This window comes from Diachasmimorpha longicaudata, chromosome 10 (assembly GCF_034640455.1).
Source record: "Diachasmimorpha longicaudata isolate KC_UGA_2023 chromosome 10, iyDiaLong2, whole genome shotgun sequence".
NCBI lineage: Eukaryota > Metazoa > Arthropoda > Insecta > Hymenoptera > Braconidae > Diachasmimorpha > Diachasmimorpha longicaudata.
This window is the reverse complement of record NC_087234.1, coordinates 6,056,153-6,080,201: the sequence shown is the minus strand read 5'-3', so window position 1 is coordinate 6,080,201 and position 24,049 is coordinate 6,056,153. Positions and strand designations below refer to the sequence as shown.

At 44.1% G+C, this 24,049-nt stretch overlaps 3 protein-coding genes across 4 annotated transcripts; 1 reads left to right on the top strand and 2 right to left on the bottom strand.

The window, feature by feature from the left end:
• Positions 1-246: 246 nt before the first annotated feature.
• On the bottom strand, positions 247-2,681 carry LOC135166904 (esterase E4-like). The gene is made up of 7 exons (XM_064129634.1): positions 2,452-2,681; positions 2,266-2,391; positions 1,995-2,145; positions 1,319-1,867; positions 1,016-1,209; positions 788-935; positions 247-708 (listed from the first exon to the last, which is right to left on the bottom strand). The coding sequence occupies exons 1-7, from the start codon at positions 2,659-2,661 to the stop codon at positions 395-397; spliced, it is 1,692 nt and encodes a 563-aa protein (XP_063985704.1). The 5' UTR covers positions 2,662-2,681; the 3' UTR covers positions 247-394.
• Positions 2,682-3,677: 996 nt separating this feature from the next.
• On the top strand, positions 3,678-22,978 carry LOC135167066 (uncharacterized). The gene is made up of 7 exons (XM_064129918.1): positions 3,678-20,034; positions 20,092-20,226; positions 20,415-20,728; positions 20,910-21,060; positions 21,130-21,321; positions 21,473-21,612; positions 21,770-22,978. Exons 1-7 carry the CDS (start codon positions 3,678-3,680, stop codon positions 22,244-22,246), a joined length of 17,766 nt encoding a protein of 5,921 aa, XP_063985988.1. The 3' UTR covers positions 22,247-22,978.
• Positions 22,614-23,497, bottom strand: LOC135166328 (cytochrome c oxidase subunit 7C, mitochondrial-like). 2 transcript variants are annotated; one of them, XM_064128430.1, is made up of 3 exons: positions 23,291-23,497; positions 22,837-22,953; positions 22,614-22,763 (listed from the first exon to the last, which is right to left on the bottom strand). In XM_064128430.1, the coding sequence occupies exons 1-2, from the start codon at positions 23,375-23,377 to the stop codon at positions 22,840-22,842; spliced, it is 201 nt and encodes a 66-aa protein (XP_063984500.1). In that variant the 5' UTR covers positions 23,378-23,497; the 3' UTR covers positions 22,614-22,763; positions 22,837-22,839. The 2 variants fall into 2 exon arrangements, with proteins under 2 accessions (XP_063984500.1, XP_063984498.1); XM_064128428.1 differs by having other exon boundaries at positions 22,614-22,741; positions 23,291-23,495.
• Between the last annotated feature and the right edge of the window lie 552 nt (positions 23,498-24,049).

The window sequence follows — 24,049 nt, the reverse complement described above, 5'->3', positions numbered from 1 at the left end:
TACGATGGTGAACACGCCTGTCGGTAGGCATTACCACGGAGAAGGTGGGTAACTGGGCTGGGAGGCTTTTAGTTGTAATGTAAACACCGTCAAAATGGCTTTTAGAATATTCCCGGAATCCAATGGCGTCGGCCAAATTGGAATAGTTATATTATTTCCTGAGTCGTATGGGTCTCTTGTATAAGATACATATGCCTTCAAATAAATAAAGAATTCGAAATTGAAATAAGGGAATAACTCCGCAAATTGACCTTCGTGGTCTTCAAATCAATATATAGGATTTTATTCACCCGGCAAATCCTTTCGAAGGCACTTGTTTACATTATAAAGTGCCGAGGCCGTCGATTTCACAAGAAATTTTCACATGAAAAATCGGTTTTTAAAATTAAGGCGCTTAATTTGTCGGTCTCACCGGAGCCAGAGGGAAAATTCTTTCGAAAGCTTCCATCCTTGCTCCGTCCACGTTCGTCTTCATTGTGAGTGTTTCATTGATTTCAAGGTACTCCTTATTTTCAGGAGTAAATCTGTCCCACTTAACACCCTTGAATAACGGATTATTTAGGGGAACGGGATTTCCAGTTTTTGCGAAACTCGCCCACATGGCTGTTAGGTGTTCGACAGTTGGAATTTCCGGTGCGTCCTGCTCGAGGTAAGGGAAGAAGACCTTCATGAAGAAGAGATACATCAACTCATCATGATGACCCACACCTGGAGCAAAAATCTTCCCCTTGAATTTGTTCCCGTAAATTTTATATTCATGAATTTCCATGTATTAAGCATCACTTACCCATAGGTTTCCTCGTATCCGGCCACACGTAATAACTCTTTCGTCCTTGATACACAAAGTGATAATAATACACCGGTTGATCCGAGTGAGCAGCGACCAAATTCACCATTCGATTGACTGGGAATTTCACGATTGAATCGGAATACAACTGAAATCAGAAGAAAATCCCTCATTAATTTTTACTGAATGAAATCGACTGCAGTGAAGGGTATTCCTCATTAATTTCACCTGTCCTAATTTTTCCCAATTGGCCAATCCAATTTTCTCCCCCTTGAAGTAAAAATCTCTCAACTCTTTACTGATCCTCTTCGACTCGGTTGTATTTCTCTCGTACGCGAAGATGATTGGGGCTAGGCGATCCCAATTTTCATTCAGATCATCGAACACTGAATTATTCCCTTTTCTTGCTTCGACAACAGGTACTGCAAACCAAAAAAAAATTAACCCAAGAGCCATTTGCTCCCTGAGGAAATATATTTCTTAAAAAAGTCTGCTCTGAGAAATATCGAAAAAAATGAAAAAACTTCTCACATCTGGCCAAACTAGCGAATTCATCCCTCGTCGTACCCGCCATGTAGGGCACCTTGTGAAATTTCCCCTGTCTGATCAATTCATCAGGCTGTCCCACAATGAACCTCTCGACTCCAGGAATATCAGGCTCAACCACCGGGCTCCACACGCGAATGGGATTATCATGCCACTCCATGAATTTCCCAAAGGTCGAGACCATTTTCTCGTGGGGAACGTTCTCCATGCACTTGAGCATCTCCTCGGTGCTGTCATTGGGGCACCCCACCAGGGTTGCCTGTTTCTTAGCGATTTCCGTTTGCTCGTGCACCATAGGAACCGGCTTGGTGGGGGCACCACTCATGGACACGGCACGGTGAAAGAGACCCTTTGACATTGGCGACAACATATGCAGGGCTGTGCTCCAGGCCCCAGCACTGTATCCAACGATCGTTACCAAATCGCAATCGCCACCGAACGGTGCAATATTTTTTTTAACCCACCGCAGGGCCTCGACCTGGTCCTTCAGGCCCAAGTTACCGGGAGCTAATGCGTCACCAGTGGCTGTGAACCCTAAACAAGAATAGATAACTACAGTTGAGTCTTTATATAAGATACTTTAGACTTGAGATTTTTAGAAGATAATTGTCGAATAATTTGGTTGGAATCTAATCTCCAGTAACATTTTAACGAATTTTACCTATTGCACCGAGTCGATAATTCACAGTGACCAGAACGATGTCTTCGTCCATGATATATTGAGGCCCAAAAACATAACTCTGTCCGGAGAACCCAACGAATGCCCCAGGGTGGAAGAATACTATTACTGGCCTTTTGGTTTCAGATCCCAACTGAAAAATACATAAATTTTCGCGATAAAGGGTACAGTCATCTCGGTAGCTCATATAAAGGTACGTTAATTTGCGACAAAAAGATAAAATTAGTTAATTAATTACATATGTGGGGAGTACCTTGGTGGTGTAAACATTTAAGCGAAGGCAGTCATCGCTTTTGTTTTGTCCACTCTGTCTGGGGCAGGATGGGCCTTCCTCAGAGGCATCAAATACCCCAGTCCACGGTTTAGCAGGAATTGCGAGCTATGGAGATTCATATCGTTATGAATTTACCACACGTCAACAGGAAATTTAAAAAATCACCTTAAATCGAAGAGGCCCAATCGGTCCCTCAGCATATCTCAGTCCTCTGAAAGCGTAAATTTTCTTGCCTAATCGAGACTCGAATAGCGAGCCCTTGACCTTGCCCAAACTAAACGTCACTTCAGGATTGTCAGAGGCATTCTGGCAATTCATTGAAGCCATCACAAGCGCGAAAACACATCCAAGAATAATAATGAGCTGGCGAGCCATTGTGACCACAGACTGAGGAAATCTCACGACAATGAGCCGACTATATAGTCTATTCCATAAGGAAAACCTGGGGGATATTCCGATAAAATAGTATTATGTATGCTCGTGACGACTGTTATTTCAACGAATGTAACCGAGTCTTTATCTCACTTTAGTGGAAATTTTTAATTATGTGTCTGATTATCTGTCTCTCAATAAATCCATTTTTACGACCCGTCGAGACGATTAATTCCTCCCAATTAGAAGAAAACTTACGATTTCTTGTCTCATTTCTCATTAAAGTTTATTCCCTAAGAAATTTAGGTTTAAAAAATCCTCGATTTTTTAAGCCATCAATTCAACAATCATTTTTCATTAAAAAAGTCTATCTATGCCCTTCAATAACAAATGACACTTGACCCAAGAAAATTGGCTTGTGTCACAATTCACATGCAACAAGTCAAAAAATTTTATCAAATATTAATAATTATCAATTTCTACAATTAGTTTCTTATCGATATACTATTCTAATGAAGAATCCTTGACTAACAGAAGTCTGGTCCTTGATAATCTTCGAATCCACCCAGCCAATGATTTCTAAGTGGTAAAAAATCGTGAAGTGCCCAGGATAACCCTTATTCACTCATACTATGACGTCTGGCACCAGTCACAAGTTCAAATGCGATATTACGTAATTTACTGGTAAATAATTAATGCAAAAAAACATCCCAGGGTTTCCCTTTTCAAGACACACTTTATCATTGAGCCTTTCCCGAAAATCATACCATTTCCATTTTTCGTAAAACCCTTCCACCCTTTAATCCAAAATTGTTATTATCATTTTCAGCCTCTTCTGTACTATCATGTACACATCCATAGGCTCCTCCGAAATTATAAATGTCCCCCAGAGCTCCCAGAATGCTCAATCAGTGTCTTCAGCCCCCCCGAAACCCCCTCATCGCCGATTCCTCCTGCAATATCGGCCCAATGAGTACTTCAACCCTTGGAATACCTATCAGAGCCCCCATCGCGCCCCCATGACTCCCCAAAGACGACAAGTTCGAAATAGAAGCTATCTCCCGGGCCGATACAACGCGAATTCCCCGTACCACCCCTCCAACATTCAAAACCCTGGTTACCATCCCGCACTCGCAAAAAGATGGAACTTATTTCATCATGCGACAGAGGCGCCCGTCAATGCCTCGTCAAGCCCTTCTCCAAGTCCTCCAAGTACTCCAACGACTCCTGAACATCCTCAAAACGTCACCAACACTTCGAGTAGTGAAAAATCCCTGAACACGTCGACAAGTGCACCCCTCACCCCAGCTAACGAGGACTATAATATCCTGAACATCCAGAGCCGCGATGTCCCACCCTGGCAAGTACCTGAAGACTCAAACCTGCAGGACCCCCTCCCCCTTCACGAAAATTACGGCATGAGTGAATTGGACTCTCCAGATGACCACCAGCAAAACCTCGATATCGATGAAAATAAAAATTTTAAAAATTCAATGATGACGAGTTCCCTGGACTCTTCCTCGAAATTCAAACGCGGATTCAGATTACTCCCAGTTTCCAATAATTTATATGTCCTGAAGCAAGATCCCGAGATATCGGAATTGCCAAATACCAACGACAATCAGAAAACTGGAGATCTAAAGCGTTCAAACCCACAATTTGATGATGGGACAGCGGATTTATTGTCATTCAAAGCTCACATGCACCATAGAGTTGAAGATATTGGGAAGACATTTTTGAACAAGGAGATGAAGAAAGATGTTTTATCGTCAGGAAGTGAATCAATTGGAGACAGTTTGGAGTCACTAGATTCAGATGGTTTCCGGGGGACAGTGGGCGAGTCGTCAGCCCTCGGGCAGTATCTGGAGAATCCCAGTATCGGTCTCGGGTTGAATCAGCCTGTGGATGCTCTTGAGAGTCAAGATCCACTCCTAAGTCCTCTGGAGTCCGACCCCGAGAATGTGAAGATGTACGAGAATCCGTACGCCTCGGTGGATTCTCCAGGATCCTACTCAGGGTTCGACCCATACCAGCCACATCCCCTACTCACCAAGAGCCTCTACCCTTCGGATCCGAATTATCAATCCAACTTTTACCCTCCACCGGCCAACCGATGGCCTGAGAGCTACCTAAACCCACCAGGTCTGAACAGCTTTGACGACATTAATCAGCCGTACCTCGCTGAAACGTACAACAATATCATGACAAACAGCGCTGATGACCTCGACAGAGGGCCCCGAGGCGACCCTGAAGACGGCCACTTAGGATATCTGGACAACTACGCCAGAGCAGTGAACTCCATCAATAATCACTGGAATCTCGCCCAGGAAGCTAGTGATGGGGCTGACTCCCCACCTGCCGACACTATCAGAGAGACACTCGTTCCAGTCAATGACCAAGCAGTAACTTCAGAGGCGCCGAGACCCGAAGAAGATCCTGCTAAAACCAACGGGACATCGTTAGCCATGGTGATAGAACCGTTGACAGCGCAACTCCAGAAGCTGCTCTCCTCAATTCAACAGGTCAACGAAAGGCTAATGAGTGATCAGGAAAATCATGAGGCGCCCAGTGGATTAGATTCTCTTCGTCGGAAGCGAGGAGCTGAGAAAACATCCGCCCCTGCTGACGAATTTTATGATGATCTCGATGACGACTCGGATGATGAAGAGGATGTACGTGAGGAACGATCAGACGATGACTATCAGGACGAATCCGTCTCATCCTGTCCGCCTGGATTGTCCAGAACTGGAAAAAGATGTTCTCTGCAGAAAGAGGAATATCTAAGACCCGCGAAGAACGACGAGAAATTTGGTCCCTCACCTGAAGACTCGCAAAAAGATTCAGTCAACACTTCTCGCCCCTCAGGGATTCAGAAGAGTAAAAAGGAATCGAACAGTTCGATCATGTCCTTCCTCCAAAAGACCTTCGGTACGGAGAAAGACCAATCCACTCAAGTTCCATCGAGAATCACCTGGAAGTCAATGGGACTGACGACAGATCTTGAAGAGACGACTGTGGACACAGCTTATCGAGAGCACTTCGTTAATCCTGGATTCCTGAATGATGTTGGTGAAGCTGTGGGGGCGCAATCCACTCTGATAGTGTCTCATGAGACCACACAGCCCCCCATAACCTTCAGAGTTCCTCTTTATCCTGAGGAGGAGCAGACAAGGCCGCCAGAAGTCCAAGAGATATTTAAATCCAGTCCTGAAGTCACGATTCCTCCAGTGACTTCACCTAAACCATCGGGGACCACAAAAGAAAATACTCAGAACGTTCCAGCGGTTCAGGTAACTCAGGGAATTCCTGGAATCGACCGAAAAATGCCGGGAGGTTTGAATTATGACTCCATGAAGTCTCTGGAGTCTTCTGCGGATATCAAGGGTCAGGTTGATAGCACGGTACCTCCCGCGGGTGATCTGGAGACAATGAAGGTGGCTATTGAACCCCTTCCAGGATCTCCAAACGATAACGGCAGCCTTTCGACCCAATTACTAAGAACTAACTCGAAGGATTTGCTGATAAAGTTATTATCTCCTGAGATAATTCAAAATATAACAGACACTGGAATAATTGTTCGAGTTCCGGGAGAAGCGAATCTAAAAAGAACGGAGTCCTCTACTTTTTCGTCATCCAAGAGTACAGATACTGTTCAGGGAAATTCCTTGTGGCTTTTTGAAGGTCAAGGGCACATAAACCAGCCGCAAGATAAAAAAGCTGTGGAGAGCCGCTCGGATGGAGATGTTCGTGACAAGTCTGGGGGAAGTGATGCGATGGTAGCAGTCGGGGATGATGATGAAGAGGCAGGTGATACAAAATTAACTATTAGACTACGATTACCAGCTCGAAGTCACCCATCTGCTCACAGTATCCAGAAAGCAGTGAGATCCATTGATGATAGATTGAATCAGAAAGGAGGGGACTTGGTCCAGAAGACTCTGACGAAGAGGTCGGAACCAGTGGAATATCCCGATGAAGAGTATGAGGAAGACTATCAGAATCTTGAGAAACGAAATATCGATAAGAGAGGGAATGACTATCTAGACGATTTTGAAGAGGACGAGGCGGAGTTCGAGGACTATGATGACGAGCAGCCTGAGGAGGACTACAAAAACGAAGTGAAGAGATCTGGGGAGACGTCGGGGGTGAATCAGAGCTCTCAGGGGAATGTTCCGAAGATAGTTCTGCGGTTGAAATTTCCAGAGTCCTCGGAGGCGGCGTCGGATGTCATGAAGAGGTCTTCCTCGAGAGATAAGGAGAAGAAGAAGCAACAGGTGATGAAGAAGTCCCCGAAGCCAAATACCAGGATTGGAAGATCCCTCAAGTGGGTAATGGAGGAGCCGGGGGAAAGAGAGGGTCGCTTTTCACGGGAAGCAGATGTTCTAAACAACCCTAACATGATGAGAGATGCCTCAACAGCTCAGGAAGAATTTGCGACAGCTCCGGTTGAAGCTACAGCTTATCGTCATCTTGTAGAGATGATGAAGGATGTCACAGACTCTGGAAGCCAATCAACGAGTTCAATAGAGGTCTTTACTTCGGGTGAATTCAGTAAAACTTCTTCAGGTGAGGACTTGAATGGGGAGAGCAGCTCCAGCGAGAGCACCTCTTCTACTACAGAAGGTGAGGTGACTTCACCAGCTGAAACGACTGAAGAGTTTTCCACAACGACTGAGGTTCTAGGAACCTCTACAGAAGTATCATCAATTTCTGAAACGTCTGCATCAACAACGGCCGATTCGGGATTGACGGTTTCAACATCTGAAGCATCGACAACGTTGCAAATGGAACTGACTCATTCGAAGCCCTTGAAAGGGACCACATCAGGGAAAAAAACCTCGCCTCCTGAAACTAGTTCTCTCTCAACATCAACTGATGAAGAAACAACTAGCGAATCGATCAGTGCCTCTTCCACTGATGTTTCTTCTACTGAAAGTTCAAGCACTGAACTATCCTCAACATTATCAGCTCTTCCAGGAGAAGGTGTGACGAATGAAAAACTCTCTAACAATTTGTTTCTCACATCTAAAATTCCCAAGGATGTGATGGAAGAGCTAGAATTAATGTCAACAGGAGAAAAAAAAATTGGGAACCGTTGGCTGTCCTCGACATCTGAGACAACAACCCTCTCTACAATTAGACAAACCCTTTCTGATTTTTTTTCAACACTGACCAAGACAACTTTGACCTCAACAGAATCTTTTTTGGGCAATGGTTCTTCAGAAGACCAACGAACATCTGAATTTATGGCATCATCAACGAATGAAGATCTTGAGTCCACATTATCTGGAAATAAATCAGCTTCGGAAACTACTGAGGAAGTTTCGCCGACAGAGAAGATCTCTCCATTCGTTAAGATCAAAACATCGAGAAAAAATTCTCGAATAAGCACAACTTCACTTCAAACTCCCGAATATACAGACGATGTTTCCGTTGAAGGGAATATTTCAGAATCTTCTTCAACGTCGTTAAAAGACGAATCAGCTGCTTCGGAAGGAGGAATACAACACAAAGGAAAAAAGGGACAACCGCCCGCGTCAAGGATTAAACCTACGAGCCCTTCTGCTCCTAATTCCAACGTACCTTCAGAAGATAGTGAAACATCGGAATATAGTTCGACGGAAACATCTACAGAAGAGAACATCTCCTTGGAAACCTCCAGATCAGCAAGTATTTTGTCAGGGAAAGCTAAACAACATCATTCAACATCTGATTTCCTCCCGGAATATACAACAAGGGAAATTTTATCTTCAATCGAAGGCCAACGGACTTCTGAACTTACTGAAGAGACAACTGCTGTCACTGACGGGACAACAGAAGCCAGTAGTACAAACATTTCAGGGGAAATGAGTTATACTACTGAAAGTTCAACTTTAACGGAGTTATCCACTCCAGAAGTTGATTTGACTGGAGGAACATCCGAGTCAGCGGCCTCTTCATCATCATCTGGAGCGCAAATGACTAGAATAAAGACCCCTCCCTCAGGAAAATTAAAATCTTCATCAAAGTTATTTCAATCCCCGACTTCGGAAGTTCCTTCGGAGTCTTCGGAAACTGAATCTTCACCTTCAGCAGAAGAAGAAAGTTCCAGTAGTACTTTTGGCTCCTCTGCGTCTTCTGAAGTCCATTCATCAGCTGAACCAGAATCAACTTCAGAATATTCCTCCGAGTTAACATCCGTTACGATATCCCCAGGGACAGAGGAATCTACTTCAACTTCAGAGGTTTCAGTAGAACTTGGTAGCACAGAAGGCACGTCATCAGCACCAAAAGAAGTAACGACACAAGGCAATGCTTTTGTCACATCAATATCTACTGAATTAGAAGAGGAGGAAATGAGCAGCTCTGAAGGAATTAGTACCGTAACAAAGGTATTACAACTTCTACCGAAAAAATCCACCCCATCAACATCAAATAAAATCTTGAAGTCTACTGGAACGTCTGAAGACACAGCAGCGAGCCCAGAATCCCCTGCGTCTCCATCTCTTCCAAAATTCCATAAAAAAATTTCAAAATTGCCTCAATCCACTGAAGAAACTCCAGAGCCGTCCGAAAGGTCTTCAGGTTCTTTAGAATCACATAAAAAAACCTCAAAAAAAAATACGGCATTTACCGAAGAAATGTCCGACTCCACTCTCACTTCCACTTCCCTGGGAGGAATATCCACTTCACCGATGCCTTCTGAAGAATTCTCGTCTACAACTTCAGAGAAAGTTCGTACGATTATTGAGTTTACTAGAACAACAGTGTCCGAGAGTACCTCTGAGTTTCCAACTGAATCATCTACGAGAGTTGAGAAGACTACTTCCACACAAGTCAGTCATCCATCAAGTTCTGTTCCAGAAGTGACGTTGATGTCGACAATCACCCCTTACACAACGTCATCAACAGAAGAAACTGAGGACACTTCATCAAATATTTCAGGTATCGAAGAGCTTTCTTCAACTCAATCCTTCGAAGCCAAAGAAAAAGTTGAAATAACTTCAGAGCAAACGTCAGAATCATCTTCGACCTCAACGGAGTCCGGAGAATGGGAGACAGAGTTTTTTTTCAGCGAGACACCAGCAGAATTTGAAGTACCTACTTCAACCGAGGAAGACATTTTCGAAGACTACGAGGACACTTCTACGACTGGTGAAGAGAAGCAGACGAAAGAGAGCATCTCCAGTTCTTCCAGTTCAAAAAAATCCTCGATTTTCGGATCCTCAACTTCATCTACTACTGCAAAACTTGAAAAAACTAAGAGGCCACAACAAATTGCCGAAGAAACTTCCAATTTCCAAGGAATGACTGAATTAGCTTCCACATCGTTGAATGAAATGACCCCATCGATCACAGAAGTCTCATCTTCATCTTCAGATCTCTCTAAAGAGTCGACGGAGGTTTGGAGTTCGCCTTCAATTGAAACTTCCGAAGCGACGATGGACATGACAGTCAGTCTCCCTCCAGAAGAAACGGTGAATTTCACCGGGAGTGAAGAAATGGCTTCCACTTCATTTAATGAAACGACATCAGTTCCGGAGAAATCGACTGAAACTTCAGCAGAAGAATCTCCTTCAAGTGAAGAACCATCGGAATCGGAATTCACTTCCTCGACCGGGAATATGGAGAGCTCAACGACTGGTAAATCACTAGAGACCTCGATCAAATTAAAATCTTCATCAGTTCCATCTTCACTACCGATTTCTGAAGTTTCTTCCGAGTCTACGGAAGCCTGGAGTTCGTCATCAAGTGAACCTTCAGAAGTGACTGGAGAGACAATGGAAAACAGCAGTAACGAAACTCCGGAAGAAACGGCGAATTTTACGGAAAGTGTAGAACTATCTTCCACTTCTTCGTGGTCTGAAAGTTCTAGTTCAGTTACAGAAGTGTCAGCCGAAACTTCTATTGAACACTTCACTTCAAGTCCAGAAATGTGGGAGTCAGGATCTACTTCTCCAGCAACAGCCACTTCTGAATTGTTAACTACAATAAAAGCCTTCGAAACAACGGAAAAATCAATATTTTCATCAGTGACATTCTCATCTCCAACTTCTGAAGGTTCGACGGAGTCTACAAATGTGGGGAGTTCTTCGTCAGCCGCAACCTCGGGATTAACAGAAGAGATAACGACGATCATCAGTGTTCAAACTTCTGAGGAAATGTCAAATTTTACGCGAAGTTTACCCTCAAGTTCCACTACCTCATCGTTTGAAACTTCGGTTTCGACTGCGGAACAATCAAACCAAACTTCTACGGAAGGATTGACATCAGCTGAAGAAACTGTTGCTTCAGTGTCTTCTTCTTCTACTACAAAAGGAGAGATTTTAAAATCTCAAACTGCTTCTACAGAACCTGGCAGCGAAGAAATAACAGAAACCATAATTCCTGAAACTCCTGAAGAACCAATGCACTCCACAGGGAGTTCAGAAACAACTTCAATCCCGTCAACGGTTGGGGTGTCCATCTCGACTCTAAGTACAGAAGAATCGATGCCAACCTCGACGGAAGAAGTTTCTTCAAGTGAAGAAGCTTTTTCAAGTGAAGAAGCTTCTGAAGTCGGTTCCACCTCTTCATCTGCTCAATCAAAGCCGATGAAAACTACAAAGGCTCCAAAAATTCCGGAGAAATCAACTTCTTCTTTCCTTCCCTCCTCAGGAAGTACAATCTTAGCTGAAAACGAAACGACTTCTGAAGTGACGACTCCTGAAACTTCAGAGGGATTCACGACAGTCACCGAAAGGTTGTCATCTTCTATGATTTCTTTATCGAGTGAAACGGTAATGTCAACCTCAGGAGAATTATTCCAAACCCCTACCTCTCAGTTTACTTTGAGGGAAGAGACCTCCGAGTCCGCTCCAAGTTATTTGTCCACTACCTCATCCTCTTCAATTTCTGACATTTCTCCGAAGTCTGAACAAATCGATACTCTTTTCCCTACACTTCAAACAATTTCAAGTCCTCCGGCAACGTCAATCATCACTGAAGAAAAATTTGACCTCGAAACTTGGTCACCAACTGAACCATCTCACGTTGAAAAAACGACTCATGAGCAGTTGACTACCGAAAAGACGGAAATCGAAGATTACGAATCAGAAATCGAGACTGAAACGGGTCTTCCTGAAGAATATGGCTCTGAGGAAGAATCGGGCAGTGGCCAGTTGACTGATTTTTTTGAGTACACGGACGAAGGCCTCACACAACCTTGGGGAACGTCGTCTTCACAGACTACGGCCCCTCCGACTTCTGAACAATCAACTCAGAGTTCACCAACAACTGAGTCTGTTCAAAGTTCGCAGATCGTTGTGGAGGTCTCAGAGGCGTTACCCACTACTCCTGGAGGTCTGTTAGCATCGTCAGAACCACCTCCGAAGACGTCCGAAATTCTCACGCCTCCAGCATCAACATCTGAGCTTTTCCCAAGTTCTGAAACGACTCCGGAGACGCTCACCACTTTGGAAAGCAGCTCAGGGATATCCCAAACAACTTCCGAATTTTTTACGACCCCTGGAACAACCCCTGAGCTCATTCACAGGCCTGAAAGTACCCAAGAGACTCCCACAACATCGAAAAGCAGTTCAGAGGTGTCTCCAACGACTTCGAAATTTTTTATAACGACTTTACCTACTTCTGAGCTTTCTCAAAATGTTGAAACGACCCTGGAAGTGCTCACAACTCCGGAACTCTCCTCACAAACTTGGGAAACTTCCACCTCCTCATATTCAACCCCAGAAATATCAACATCTCCCTTTCCATGGGAAACCCCAGAGTCAACTGAGCAACTGACCAGTATCATAACGGAATACGAGTCGACTCCATTCATTACAACTCTAGCACATGAAGAAGGAATTACTGAACGAACGACCCAAGTGTTCACTTTAGGAGATACTGAAGGCATCGAGTTGACCGAATCTCTACCCGACTTCGAGGAAGGATCAACCACTCCAGGATTTGGAGAGAAAGAGATCAAAGTGGAGTCAACCACAGAATTTGTGATGAACATCACCATGCCCACGTTCCTGGAACGCCCTGAAGAGCCTAGCGAGGATTATGATGAAGAATTTTCAGTCCCCGAGGTCGAGACGACCCTCTCGTTCGCTAGTTCGATGGAGACTGTTATTCCCCAAGACTTTTCGACAGAGAGTGAGTCTGCAGTGAGAACTCCCTCGCAGGAACTGGAGGCGTCAACAAAATTTGGTCCAGGAACAGAGATCATTGTGTCGTCTGTATTTCCAAGCGAGTCTACGAAGCCATTAGCGACTGTAGAGGATTTTTTTTCAGTGGAAACGACAACTTCAGGGTTTATGGAAGATACTCAGTCAGCGTCTTCAATAGAACCTCTTGAAACCAGCTCTGAGGAGGGTCTTTTTATTAGTTCTGAAGAGCCGATGAGCATGATCACTTTCGCGGAGCCAACGTCTGGTATTTCTAGTGTGTCTTCCACTGAAGAATATGAAACATCGTCTTCAAGATTCTTGGAGACCCTCGTGACGGCATCTCATAAGCTCTCGTCATTGTTTCCGATGTTTTCTTCAGCTTCAGCATCAACAATTACTGAAGAAGAAACATCTCATGGAGAAATAACAGAAAATACAAGAGAAGAAGCATCAGAAAGGACAGAGGAAGAATCATCGTCTGAAGAAACATCAGAAAGCACCGTTGAAGAATCCTCACCTGAAGACACATCCGGAAATACAGAAGAAGAGGAATCCCATGAAGAGGAAGTTCCGAAAACGCCGGAGACACCGATGAATGATGAAGATCAATTGAAAAACGCGGAGAGAGAACAGTTAGAGCGTCGTAGGAAACTCGAACAAAAGATGAAAGATCTGGAAGAGAAAGAAAAAGCTCTATTAGAACGTGAAGCTGAGCTGCGTCGTCGTCAGGAAGAGTGGGAGCGTGAAAAATTACGTCGTCAGCAAGAGAAGGAACGCCTCGAGGAGGAAAAACGTCAGAAAATGCTGACAACAATCAGAACCACTACAACCACCACCGAAATCCCCACAACGACCATTGACTACGAGAAGTTGAAGGAACTCGAAGAAATGAGGCAGAAACAAGCGGAATTGGAAGACGAACTTGACCAGATGGAGAAGGACATAGATCAGAAGGAGCAGGAGCTTGAGGAGAGGGAGAAGGCCCTGGAGGAGGAAGAGAAAAAACACGAGCAGGAGAGGAAGGAATTCGAGGACATGTGGAATGAAGAGAAGGAGCTCGAGGAGAAGGAGAAGGAGCTGAAAGACAAGGAGAAAAAATTACTGGAAAAATCATCATCAACTCCGAACGAATTTTCCACAACCGGTGAGGAAAGTGCATCAACGGTGAAGTTCTCCAGCACTGAAGGATCCTCATCCTCTGATGGACTTGAAACATCACTTCCACGGGGTGAGGGCGATGAACAGGCGGACGTGTCATCAGGCGACTATGTCTTCGATGAAAACGAAGAGGTGTGGAAGGAGAGACCGCCTTCCGACACCGAGAGGAAATCTGAAGAGGAGTACGCAGGTGGCTGTTCCAGTCCAGAGCCACCAGATGCTCCAGAATCAAGAGTTCCTGAAAACGACGAAGTGGAGTCCGAGAAGAAAGCAGTACCCGAGGAAAGCAAACGCCTGACCGAGTCGCCTGACGCATTTACGAAAAAATATTGTCTTCATGTTCTAGACGAGGCGATTGATCCCAGAAAGATTGACACCGACAAATACGTCACTGAAGTCATGTGCATGCCTAACTTCAAGCAGCTGCGGAAACAGCGAAAACGAGCACAAAACCGAAATGCTCAACGGCGAAGACTGATGAGCATCCAGCAATCGGCCACGATCCCAGTGGATATTGAGTTTAAAGTGAAGAAGAGATCTAAAGACATCATTCATGACTTGAAGATCAAGCCGATAGCATCTCTTGACCTGATGCATGACGAGTGGTTGCACAATGACACAACGATGCGTCTCCACACACCTGTTGGCTTCACCAGGGTCTACGAAAGCTGGTCAAGAGTTCCCATTGAGCCCTTCACCTTCATGGAGGACTTCACTAGGAAAGGATTTCCCGTTAGAGACGAGACCTTCATGAGGAGTAATTTTAAGGTCAACAAGTTTGATCAGAGAATTCAACCGACGCAGGTGAACAGATTGACGAATGATGAGTGGGTGGAGGTTCCTGTTGAAAGAGATCGATTGACAGATAAGTCTGCACCTGATGAAGATGAAGAACAGGATGAGGAAGGAGATAATAAAGAAGAGAGTGGGACGAGGAATGAGAAAGAAGACCAGGGAATGCGGAAGAGAAAAGTACGAGGGGATGACGAGGACGATGACTCCGGAGTACCAACCGAATTTCCTCCGGAGTACGAGGAGAATTGTCTTCTTCAACAGCAGGAGCGCCTACAAAATGAACGCTCGGATCTCGAGGACGAGGAGGAAGATCGGAACGATGAAGAACAAGTCTTTGTAGAGCCGGAGGAGAACAGTGGAGGAGACAATGGAAACGAAGGAGCAGTTGACGTTGAAGATGGGAATGATGAGAGCACTATTTCACCACCAGATAATGGAGACGATTCTGAAGATGCCATCAGCGAGAATTTGTCAGAAAATAATGGTGGAACCACAGAGGGTTTCGAGAGCAATCGAGAACCAGATGATCATGAAAAAAATATTTCTGAAGATAATTACAACGAAAAAGAATCTGAAGATCTGGATAATGCTCATTCTAATGGTTCTGAAAGTACTGGAGTAATATCCGGAACATCTCCACTTCCTGCTCCAGAAATAACAAGTTCCCCTATCCTCTCATTGACGACTTCAGAGCCATCATTACCAATGTCTTCTTCCAAAGCCTCTCACCAATCCCAGACGACTCCGTCTCTTCCACTAACTACAGAAGGTGATTATGGAGACGTTGAGTACGTGACAGATGATTCTCTTGAACCGCCTGAGGACTACCCGGATCAGGAGGAGGACATTCCTGAAAATGGCTGGGAGGATTACGTTGACGAGTCCGAAAGCAAAGGTGATATGAAAAAACGCGAGAGAACTCTGCGAAGCTCTCTGCAGTCCCTGATAAACACCAAAAAAATGCTGATGGATAAAAAAAAGTCCTTATTACGTCGTGAAAACTTGTTGAAGCAAAAAGAGAACATCCTGAAGCAGTCAGAGGCCGGCCTGGAACACTTGAAAGCCAAGAGGTCCAGAAGAAAGACAAGAAAAACTCGCAAGCAGGTGACATCGTGGCCGACCGAGGGCACCGGCAGGTATCACCTGGGAGGCTTCGAAAAGTGGCAATCAGGACTTCTTGAAGATGTTCCCCAGGAATTTCGGAAGAACAAACAGACCTTCACAGTCAACGTTCTCCAATTAGACTATGACGAAGAGGAGGAGAACCACAAGTTGAAGTGCAATGAACCAGATAAAAGTGATCTCATTATCAATCAGGGATTGGTGACCAAAAAAATTGAGGACACGACGTTGAAGGGGACCTCAGTGAATGCTGAACACGTAACGAATGACTACAAACTTCGTTACGACCCGAATGCCGAGGCAGAAGTCATTGCTAACGAGAAGTCGTCAGGTACTCCTGGGGCAGATGGAGACCTAGCGAAAGGGAGGAAACAATCGAAGAAGACGACCAGGAGTCGAAAGCCACCTGGTACGCAATGGCCTACGGAGATGACGACGGTGTTTCATGTGGGTGGGACGAAATTTTGGGACAAAGAACGAACTGCTATTCCGGACGATAACAGTTTCAGGCGGAGAAATGTCAGAGGCTTGAATTACTACGAAAATAATGAAGAGGGTGAGACGTTAGACGACGGGGATGAACGCGAGGAATACGCTGATGATGTTGGGACCACTTGCATGAGACTGCTCCTCAGAAAAGAGGATGCTAAAATGTGGGGGCAGAAGAGGGATGCCGAGGAGCAGATACAAGCACCTGAGGATGATTATTACGATGACCTGATGCCACTGAAGCCTAAATTAAGGACCATCAAGTCCATAACTCAGTTATCGGCTGACGAGGCTCCTAAAGACGTTGAAAGAAACTCCAAGAAAGTGCGGAGATCAGAAGACACAGGGGTGCTGTTAGATTCTCCTGAGCTGATGACTCTTCCGGAGTATCAGGAGGCAGTGAAACTCGAAGATGTACCTATACAATCTAAAGCACCAGGTCTGGATGTGAAGAATCTACCGGTGTTGATCAAAGTGAATAACACTAAGGTGATTAGAATGACCAATTTCGATCGCCCACCGAAGGAACTCTATGTCATGTACAGATGTGGACCTCCGGAGGTGGTCGCTGTATTCGATCCAAACACCGATCTTCCTGAAGTAGGAAAATTAGATCTCCCTGCGATTCCCCCAACCCCTGCCAGCCAGGTCTTGAATAGTCAAAACCGCAGGGAAAATTATAAACTCAAGTACAAAACAATTTTTCCCTTCGATCGTGCTCAACTTTCAGAAGTTACAGCTTCTCCGATTTCGGCGCACATTCATGGAGAGGTGAATCCTTCCTCAGGGTTATCGAAAAGGCACTCAAGGAAAAAAAAGAAGAGGAGAAAAGGTAGGAGGAAGGATCACAAGCGACGCAAGAAGCCCCGCAACCCCTGGAGGAGAAGGCAGACCTTCAGTTTGTCTGAGGATCTCCCTCCCGGGAACCTTTTGAATACCTCACACCAAGTATCCTCCACTCCACACGAGAGATTTGGAAGGTCCTTGCTGTCCCTGCAGGGGTCCAAACGAAGAGCGAAAGTATTGAAACACCATAAGAAGTCTCATCACCCCAGGAAGCCAAAGCCCAAGGGGCAGAAAACCAAGAAAGTCCACAAGCGGGAAACTCTTCCTTCGGTGCACAATCCCCAAGGCTCCAGTCAACCGCAGGGTACCCCTCAGATGATAAACAACGTCCTGGGGATTGTCAAACCCCCGAACCCTAATCTTCCCCACAAATCTAAAAGCCCTAGAAGCATCCTCGACAAGATGAAGCAGGTCATCAATAACGTTATGGGCAACGACAGCTCCCACACTCCTGAGCCCAATGTCAACATCAACCCAGATGAAGAGGAGGCAGATGACGGGTATACCGAGATTGTCCACCAGTCGGCGGCCAGATTCATGCCGACGGAAGACGTTTCACCGTCTCATCATCACAGCGGTCGAAGGCACCACAGGAAAAAGCATCGGCATCATCAAGCGGCCCATTCCCCGCATCATCATTCTCACTCGTATCAGCATCATCACCAACATCACCACGAGCACGAGCCCAATCACGCGAAAAGTCACTCGAAATTTCATCACAAAAGTGAATCCCACTCGCATCTTTCAAGAGAGACGGGTCATGGTGAATCCTCGGAAAGCAGAAGAGATGATGACCATAAATCATCATCGCCGAAGGTTTCCTTCACCAAACACAAGCCCTCAGCTTCTCGGGATGTGCTAAAACCCGTGAGGGTCACTCAGAACGGCCAGAAGCCTCTCAACATCAGCGGCATAATTCCGACGGTCAAAAATTTGGTGGAGAATCAGAATCTGGGGAGTTTGGAGAAGATAATCGTTTACGTCGACAAGACGGAGGGGTTGAGGAAGAAGAAACGCAGAACCGACAAGTTTCCCGTCAAGATGACGGTTGAACAGCCTGAGAAGAAGAAGAGAGGGGCGAAGAGGTCAAAATCACCCAACAAATCGAATCTGGAGGAAGTGTCCTTCGACGGTGAAAGTTTGGACGAGATGATATCCCACGTGGCTGATAAAATCCTAACTTCAGTATCCGGATCATCTCTTCATGATCTAGATCCTCATCTGTCTGTCAAGGTCATTCAGGAGGTGCCTGACGGCGCAGGTGAGGCCCATGAGGAGACAAAATCCGAGTTCTCGATCAACTTATTGGATACGAATATAAAAAAACCGGAACAATCCCGGAAGAAGAGTTCGAGGTCAAGTAAGACATCTTCGTCAGCTCGTCTGACTTCGGTCTCCAGCCAACGGAAGATGAACCTGAAGGGGACTGCGGGAAAGAAGCGGAACCTGTGGAAGAGTAAAATCAAGAGGGAGAGCATCATCGAGGAGATCACGAAGAAACTAGAGAAGGAGTTGAGGAAAAAATTAAGTAGAACGCGAAGACGAGTCTCGGTGGAGAGTGTGGAAGACTCGGGGAAGCCTCTGCCGCATCACCTGGACGACTTAGATGAGAAAATCCGAATTCTCTACGGGATGCATCACAGGAAGGATGCGAAGGGCGGAGGGATAAATAAGAAGAAGAAGAGGAGACAGAAAAATCACAAAAGGTCCAAGAGGGAAGACGACTGGAGATTGGACCACCTTGACTCCAATATTTTCGCCACTGAGAATGACAAAAAATCGTTGAGGGGTTTGATAGAGCAGATCATCAATCTTCAGAAGAACGTCAACACAACCCTGCAGATAATCAGGAAACGATTAGACGAATCTCCTGATATTATAGCTCGGAATCTGACACGACGAATGATCACAAACTCTTCTTCAGGAAAAAGCAAACGACAACCTCATAAAAAATCTCAAAAACAGAATCCGAAAAAAGATAAGGGTAAGAAGAAAAGCTCTAAGACAAAGACGACAAAAAAACCCACACCCAAGCCTGAAAGAAAAACTGACAAACCCAAGAAGAAGACACATCAGAAAACAAAGGCCCCAGGTTCTAAAAAAAAACTTGACATAAGTTACGGTGACGCCCAGATAGACAAAATCGGTAACGAGATTCAGGAGATTCTGAAGGAGGAGGGAGAGGGGAAGATGTCTAATAAAAAAAAGAAAACGAATCGGCGGAAAAGTCGAACGCTCAAGGAAATCCCTGAGGACGATTGGGATACCCTAAAAATCGGTCGTCATCTTTGCTCGAAGGATATTCACGATCAGAAGAGAAAATCGGTGCGAAAGACGTCTAAATCATCGTCTAAAAAAAGTCACTTGACACAGAAAAAAAAATCGAACGCCAAAAAATCGACGTCAACATCAAAAAAAGTGAACAGAAATTCTAAACGAATTGTTGAACACGAAAATAAAAATATTGGTCAGGTGATACATGCGAATTCATCTCTAAACCCCCACACATCGATCGGAAATGCATTACTAACCGGTCATTTCGGCTCTAATCGTTCTGACAACTGTGAGGGATGTCTCTGTGACCTGGAGGATGTTGTCTCGAACCTCCGCAAGATGCTTCTAATGAGGAACGACCTCCTGGACAGAATATCGACGTACAGCTGCCAGAAATTCATCCGAATCGGTGATGAATTGATTCTGACGTCCTCCGGAGTTCTAGGAGATGTTCTTCCGAGGTCTCGTAGGCAGATTGCTGAAGCCAAGGGCCTGAAATACATCAAACCCGGGGACCTAGAGGATCTACTCCAGGGCGACGAGGTCAGGGATCATGGTAAGGGTGAATTCTAGACTTAGAAGACGTTAAGTTGATTTTTTCCCCTTCCAACAGAACATGAAATCCTGTCCTTTCCCGGATCAGACCTGAATATTCCCTGCAATCGTGAGGGGGAGGAAATTACCTGGGTCATGAGCATCAGTCGACCTAATTATACATGGACCAGGGTGGATAGCTCTCCTATTTCTGGTAATCGAAATATTCTCTCATTATCTGAGCAGTTCGAATGCTCCGGCAATATCGCGTGCTGTTTCTCATGAAATATTGCAATCACGATTGCAAATATCTTTCCCCATGTATTCCATAATATTGGTAGACTTTTTCAAGAACATTCGAATTAAAATGCTCGTAAATTAATTATGAAATGTCTGTTCCAGGAACCATCCGGAAAAACGGAAACCTCGAACTATACGATGTTGATGCAAAAGACGCTGGGAATTACTCCTGCATCGTGACGTACATTGACCCAGACAACGAGGAGCTAGTGGAGAACATCTACCAGCACACCATCCAAATTGTGACCCTTCCTCGTTACTCCCTGCGAGGGGGAAACCGTTACAAGATGGAGATCTGCGAAGAACCAGAGCTAGACATTTTGTCTGTCTATTTGCCCTCGAAACTCAATGAGGTCCTCTGCAAGAACTCCATCTGTGACGCATTTATCTTCGCCCCGCACTGTCACAGTCATCAAGTGAGCGAAATAATGAGTTGACTTGTTCGAAATATCATAACAATTGGAAAAAAAATGTTTACCAACAATAATAAACACGGGAATATGGGGCAGAGTATCAAATGCCTTCATGCAATTTGTTATTATGCTTCAATTCCCCTTATTTTTCAAAATGAATTAAAAATTTCAAAGTCCTCTTTAGGTGTCCATCCGAGTACTCGTTGTGCCCACCAATCCCTCAAAATTATTCCCCATTAGTTCATCGCAATGTGGTCTGCGATGTCGGAAGGCTGTGCAGGACAAATTGGCATTTTTGCTGAGTCAAAATCTGCGAATTATTCTGAGAAAAACGAGTGAGTTCGTGTGGCTCTGTGTCAGGGAAATTCTCAGACGATTTTCTCTATAGAAAACTTTAACCACAGTTGTTTTTAGGTTGCCCAATCGTCTCCAGGACAAGCTCGTGCCAATCGAGAGTAGATTGGTGGATTTTGAAGGGGCAAGAGGGAGAAGAGCTTATGATAGAGCCAAGAGAAAGGACAGGGGTGATGCTGATGGTGAAGTTGGACTTCTTGTTGGGTGTCCTGCTGGATACGGCCTTGATAATAGTCATTGTGGTACTGATTAAGAGACCCATTCAACTTGAAATGACCTATTTTTTTAATTTTTCATGAATTCCATAACCTTATGACTTAATTATGCCCCTCAGATGGCTTCAGGACCTAATCTTGTCGCTCATATAACATAGAATGTTTCTTACAATTTTAGTTCCTTGTTCACCACATTACCACAGCCAGGATCTATCGGCGAGGTGCAAAAGATGTCCTCTGGGGACCCACCAGCCTAGCATTGGCTCCAGAGTGTGCAGATCTTGCACGAATCCTTTCGTAGATGGATGTTATGATATGGTACATAATAAATGAAAAAAGCCTAGTCAATTTTCTAGATAATTTTATTGTATTTGGAATTTTTTTATTTTTAACGGTTCAAAAAAAGTGACAAATAAAAATTATATCTCTGATCCCATTAAAATTTCTGAAGCCCATCGATTACCCGTAATTGCAGCTCTGGACGACATCATCGATCCTCCTGACCCTCCTCGCCTCCCTCGTAGCAGTGATTCTAGTCTGTTTGATCGTCCTTTGGACCGTTTGCTGTGGAAAACGTCGGAAGCCCGAGAATTTTTTGACGAATGAGACCGAGAAGTCGATAAAAGAGCCCCTAATTCCCCCCCTAGACAGTCAATCGGACCTCGAGGAGCTCCTCTGGGAGAGGCCCAGGAAAAAGAAAAAAAAATTGGTGAAACGCTTCCTCAGGGCCAAGGACGAGGACCAGCCCCTCGTCTATGGAATTAATCTTTTGCCGAAGAAAAAAACTGAAAAAGGTCGGGAGAAAGTTAAGACAATCCCCGTCTGCTGTATCGACTCTTACAGATCTCACGGGGGCCACTGCCCAGAGTGCAAACATCCTTACGTTACTAATCATGGAACCAGAAAGGCCCATGGGAGGCCCCCAGTGCCTTTCCCTGATTTTGACAGGTGACAGAAAATTAATCGAGAGTTGAAGAAAAAATACTTCTCAGTGAGAAAAATTTCTGAATGACTCAGAATTAGAATCCCAATAATTGACATTCCGAGGGAAATTGCAGCACTTCCGATATCTTTGCATTCTTTTAGAGAAGTTTTTATGTAAAGATATTTCGTGCTGAGGGGCATCCGGAGAAATGCAGAGACTTGAGGAGTTCATTTAGGATTATTTTTATGTCCAAGAATTTTAGGTTTTCATATTTTTTATATAGGTGTTCAGTAAACGAGGTACTGAAGGAACTACTTTTATGAAATTGGGGGCTGTACTTTTGTAAGGATATTAGGAGATAGTGAGGATTTTTTTACTGAATAAAAAGTTCAAGTTTTATTATCTTTGAGAATTTATCGCCGGCCCTGTGACACTGATTTATTTAGTACTTGGTATATACATGGTAGGAGAGTGTGATGAGCTAGAGGGCACTTTCTTATAGACTATTCCAGTGGGAATTACCTGGAAGAGAAGGAAAAATTCCCTGGACATTATTTTAACCAAAACATCCATAATATTTGTTCGTCATACTCTACTGGAAAAGATATAGAACTTACAAGTTACTTAAGCATCTGGTGGCGAACGATGAGGAAAGGTGTAGCAAATCCACTTCCAAAGTACAAGATGAAGTAGAGTGTCAACTTGTACCTGTTATTAATTGAGAAGGGCAAATTCTGGAACAAAACAAGTGAAGAAAAATGAATGGATGAATTAAATTTCAATTACTGATTTAAAATTGAAGACAATGTCTATGAGATACAAATACACATATGTACGAATGTACGGACACTATCAGGGAAATGATTTGTCCGACTTTTGACATCAGAATGGATCGATATTACGTGAAGAATATCACACTTCGATTTGGAGAATTAGAACACTTCCATTCGCAAGTAAAAATCCAAATAAAATCCATTGTTCCCTCAATTAACAACAAATAATTGCCAATTTCTGTGACTTCGCAATTCGAAACGATAAACGGGTTATGCAATAGAGAACTGACGAACTCACGTGCCCAGGTTTTGCTCCAACTTCCGGGTGTCCTGACCTTCGGAGGGCACTGGTGGCGAATCTCCTCACCAACTGTCCTGACAACATTGTTGTTAATTAAATTTTTCGGATAACAGACGAATTAAACCTTTAAAAATTCGTTCGACACTGTCCCAGTAACAGAGACCAGACGATCTAAGATGGCGTCGACAATAACTGGGGATCTGGGGAATTTTCTAGTAACCTTCGCACGACCTATCGATAAAATAGCTCACGGGTTTGCCTACAACACCTACAGGATTTGTGACTGTCCCATCATCAGTCGGAAAAGCAAAATAATATTAAAATCTTACCTTGTGCTGATGAAAATATCATTTCTGGAAAAAAAATACTTAACCAATGGTAGCTAAGGTACCTTTTTTCATTCTGAAAATAGAATGAAAAAAATATTTAGTAAATTGTTAATGGAAAATAAAAAATATATATAATTAATCTATCTATTTCTATTACTTGTTGCAATTTATTTTTTAATGGATCAAATTAATTAAATCTGATTCGATATAAATGAATTGATAAATTATTAACTATTATCCTATTCAGCAACTGAGATTGCACCGCAGATCGCCCCTGATTAAGTTTATCTTGGATAACAGTGAGAACCTCAAAGCTTCTTATCTCCAATTTTTGCTCCTCCATGAGCAACTGCGATCTGAGATTATATTAACGTCTATAAATTCAATAAATCATAAATCAACTCAAAAAATGGTTAAAAAAATAAAT

Excerpts from the sequence above, each read along its gene's own strand:
- LOC135167066 (XM_064129918.1), top strand. The coding sequence starts at position 3,678 with ATGACTCCCCAAAGACGACAAGTTCGAAATAGAAGCTATCTCCCGGGC. Across the intron at positions 20,729-20,909 it reads CGCACTGTCACAGTCATCAA|GTGTCCATCCGAGTACTCGT; the intron begins GTGAGCGAAATA and ends AGTCCTCTTTAG. Across the intron at positions 21,061-21,129 it reads AATTATTCTGAGAAAAACGA|TTGTTTTTAGGTTGCCCAAT; the intron begins GTGAGTTCGTGT and ends CTTTAACCACAG.
- LOC135166904 (XM_064129634.1), bottom strand. The coding sequence starts at position 2,661 with ATGGCTCGCCAGCTCATTATTATTCTTGGATGTGTTTTCGCGCTTGTG. Across the intron at positions 1,210-1,318 it reads ATTCGCTAGTTTGGCCAGAT|TACCTGTTGTCGAAGCAAGA; the intron begins GTGAGAAGTTTT and ends TTTGGTTTGCAG. Across the intron at positions 709-787 it reads GGATACGAGGAAACCTATGG|GTGTGGGTCATCATGATGAG; the intron begins GTAAGTGATGCT and ends TTTTTGCTCCAG.
- LOC135166328 (XM_064128430.1), bottom strand. The coding sequence starts at position 23,377 with ATGTTGTCAGGACAGTTGGTGAGGAGATTCGCCACCAGTGCCCTCCGA. Across the intron at positions 22,954-23,290 it reads TTGGAGCAAAACCTGGGCAC|AATTTGCCCTTCTCAATTAA; the intron begins GTGAGTTCGTCA and ends GTTTTGTTCCAG.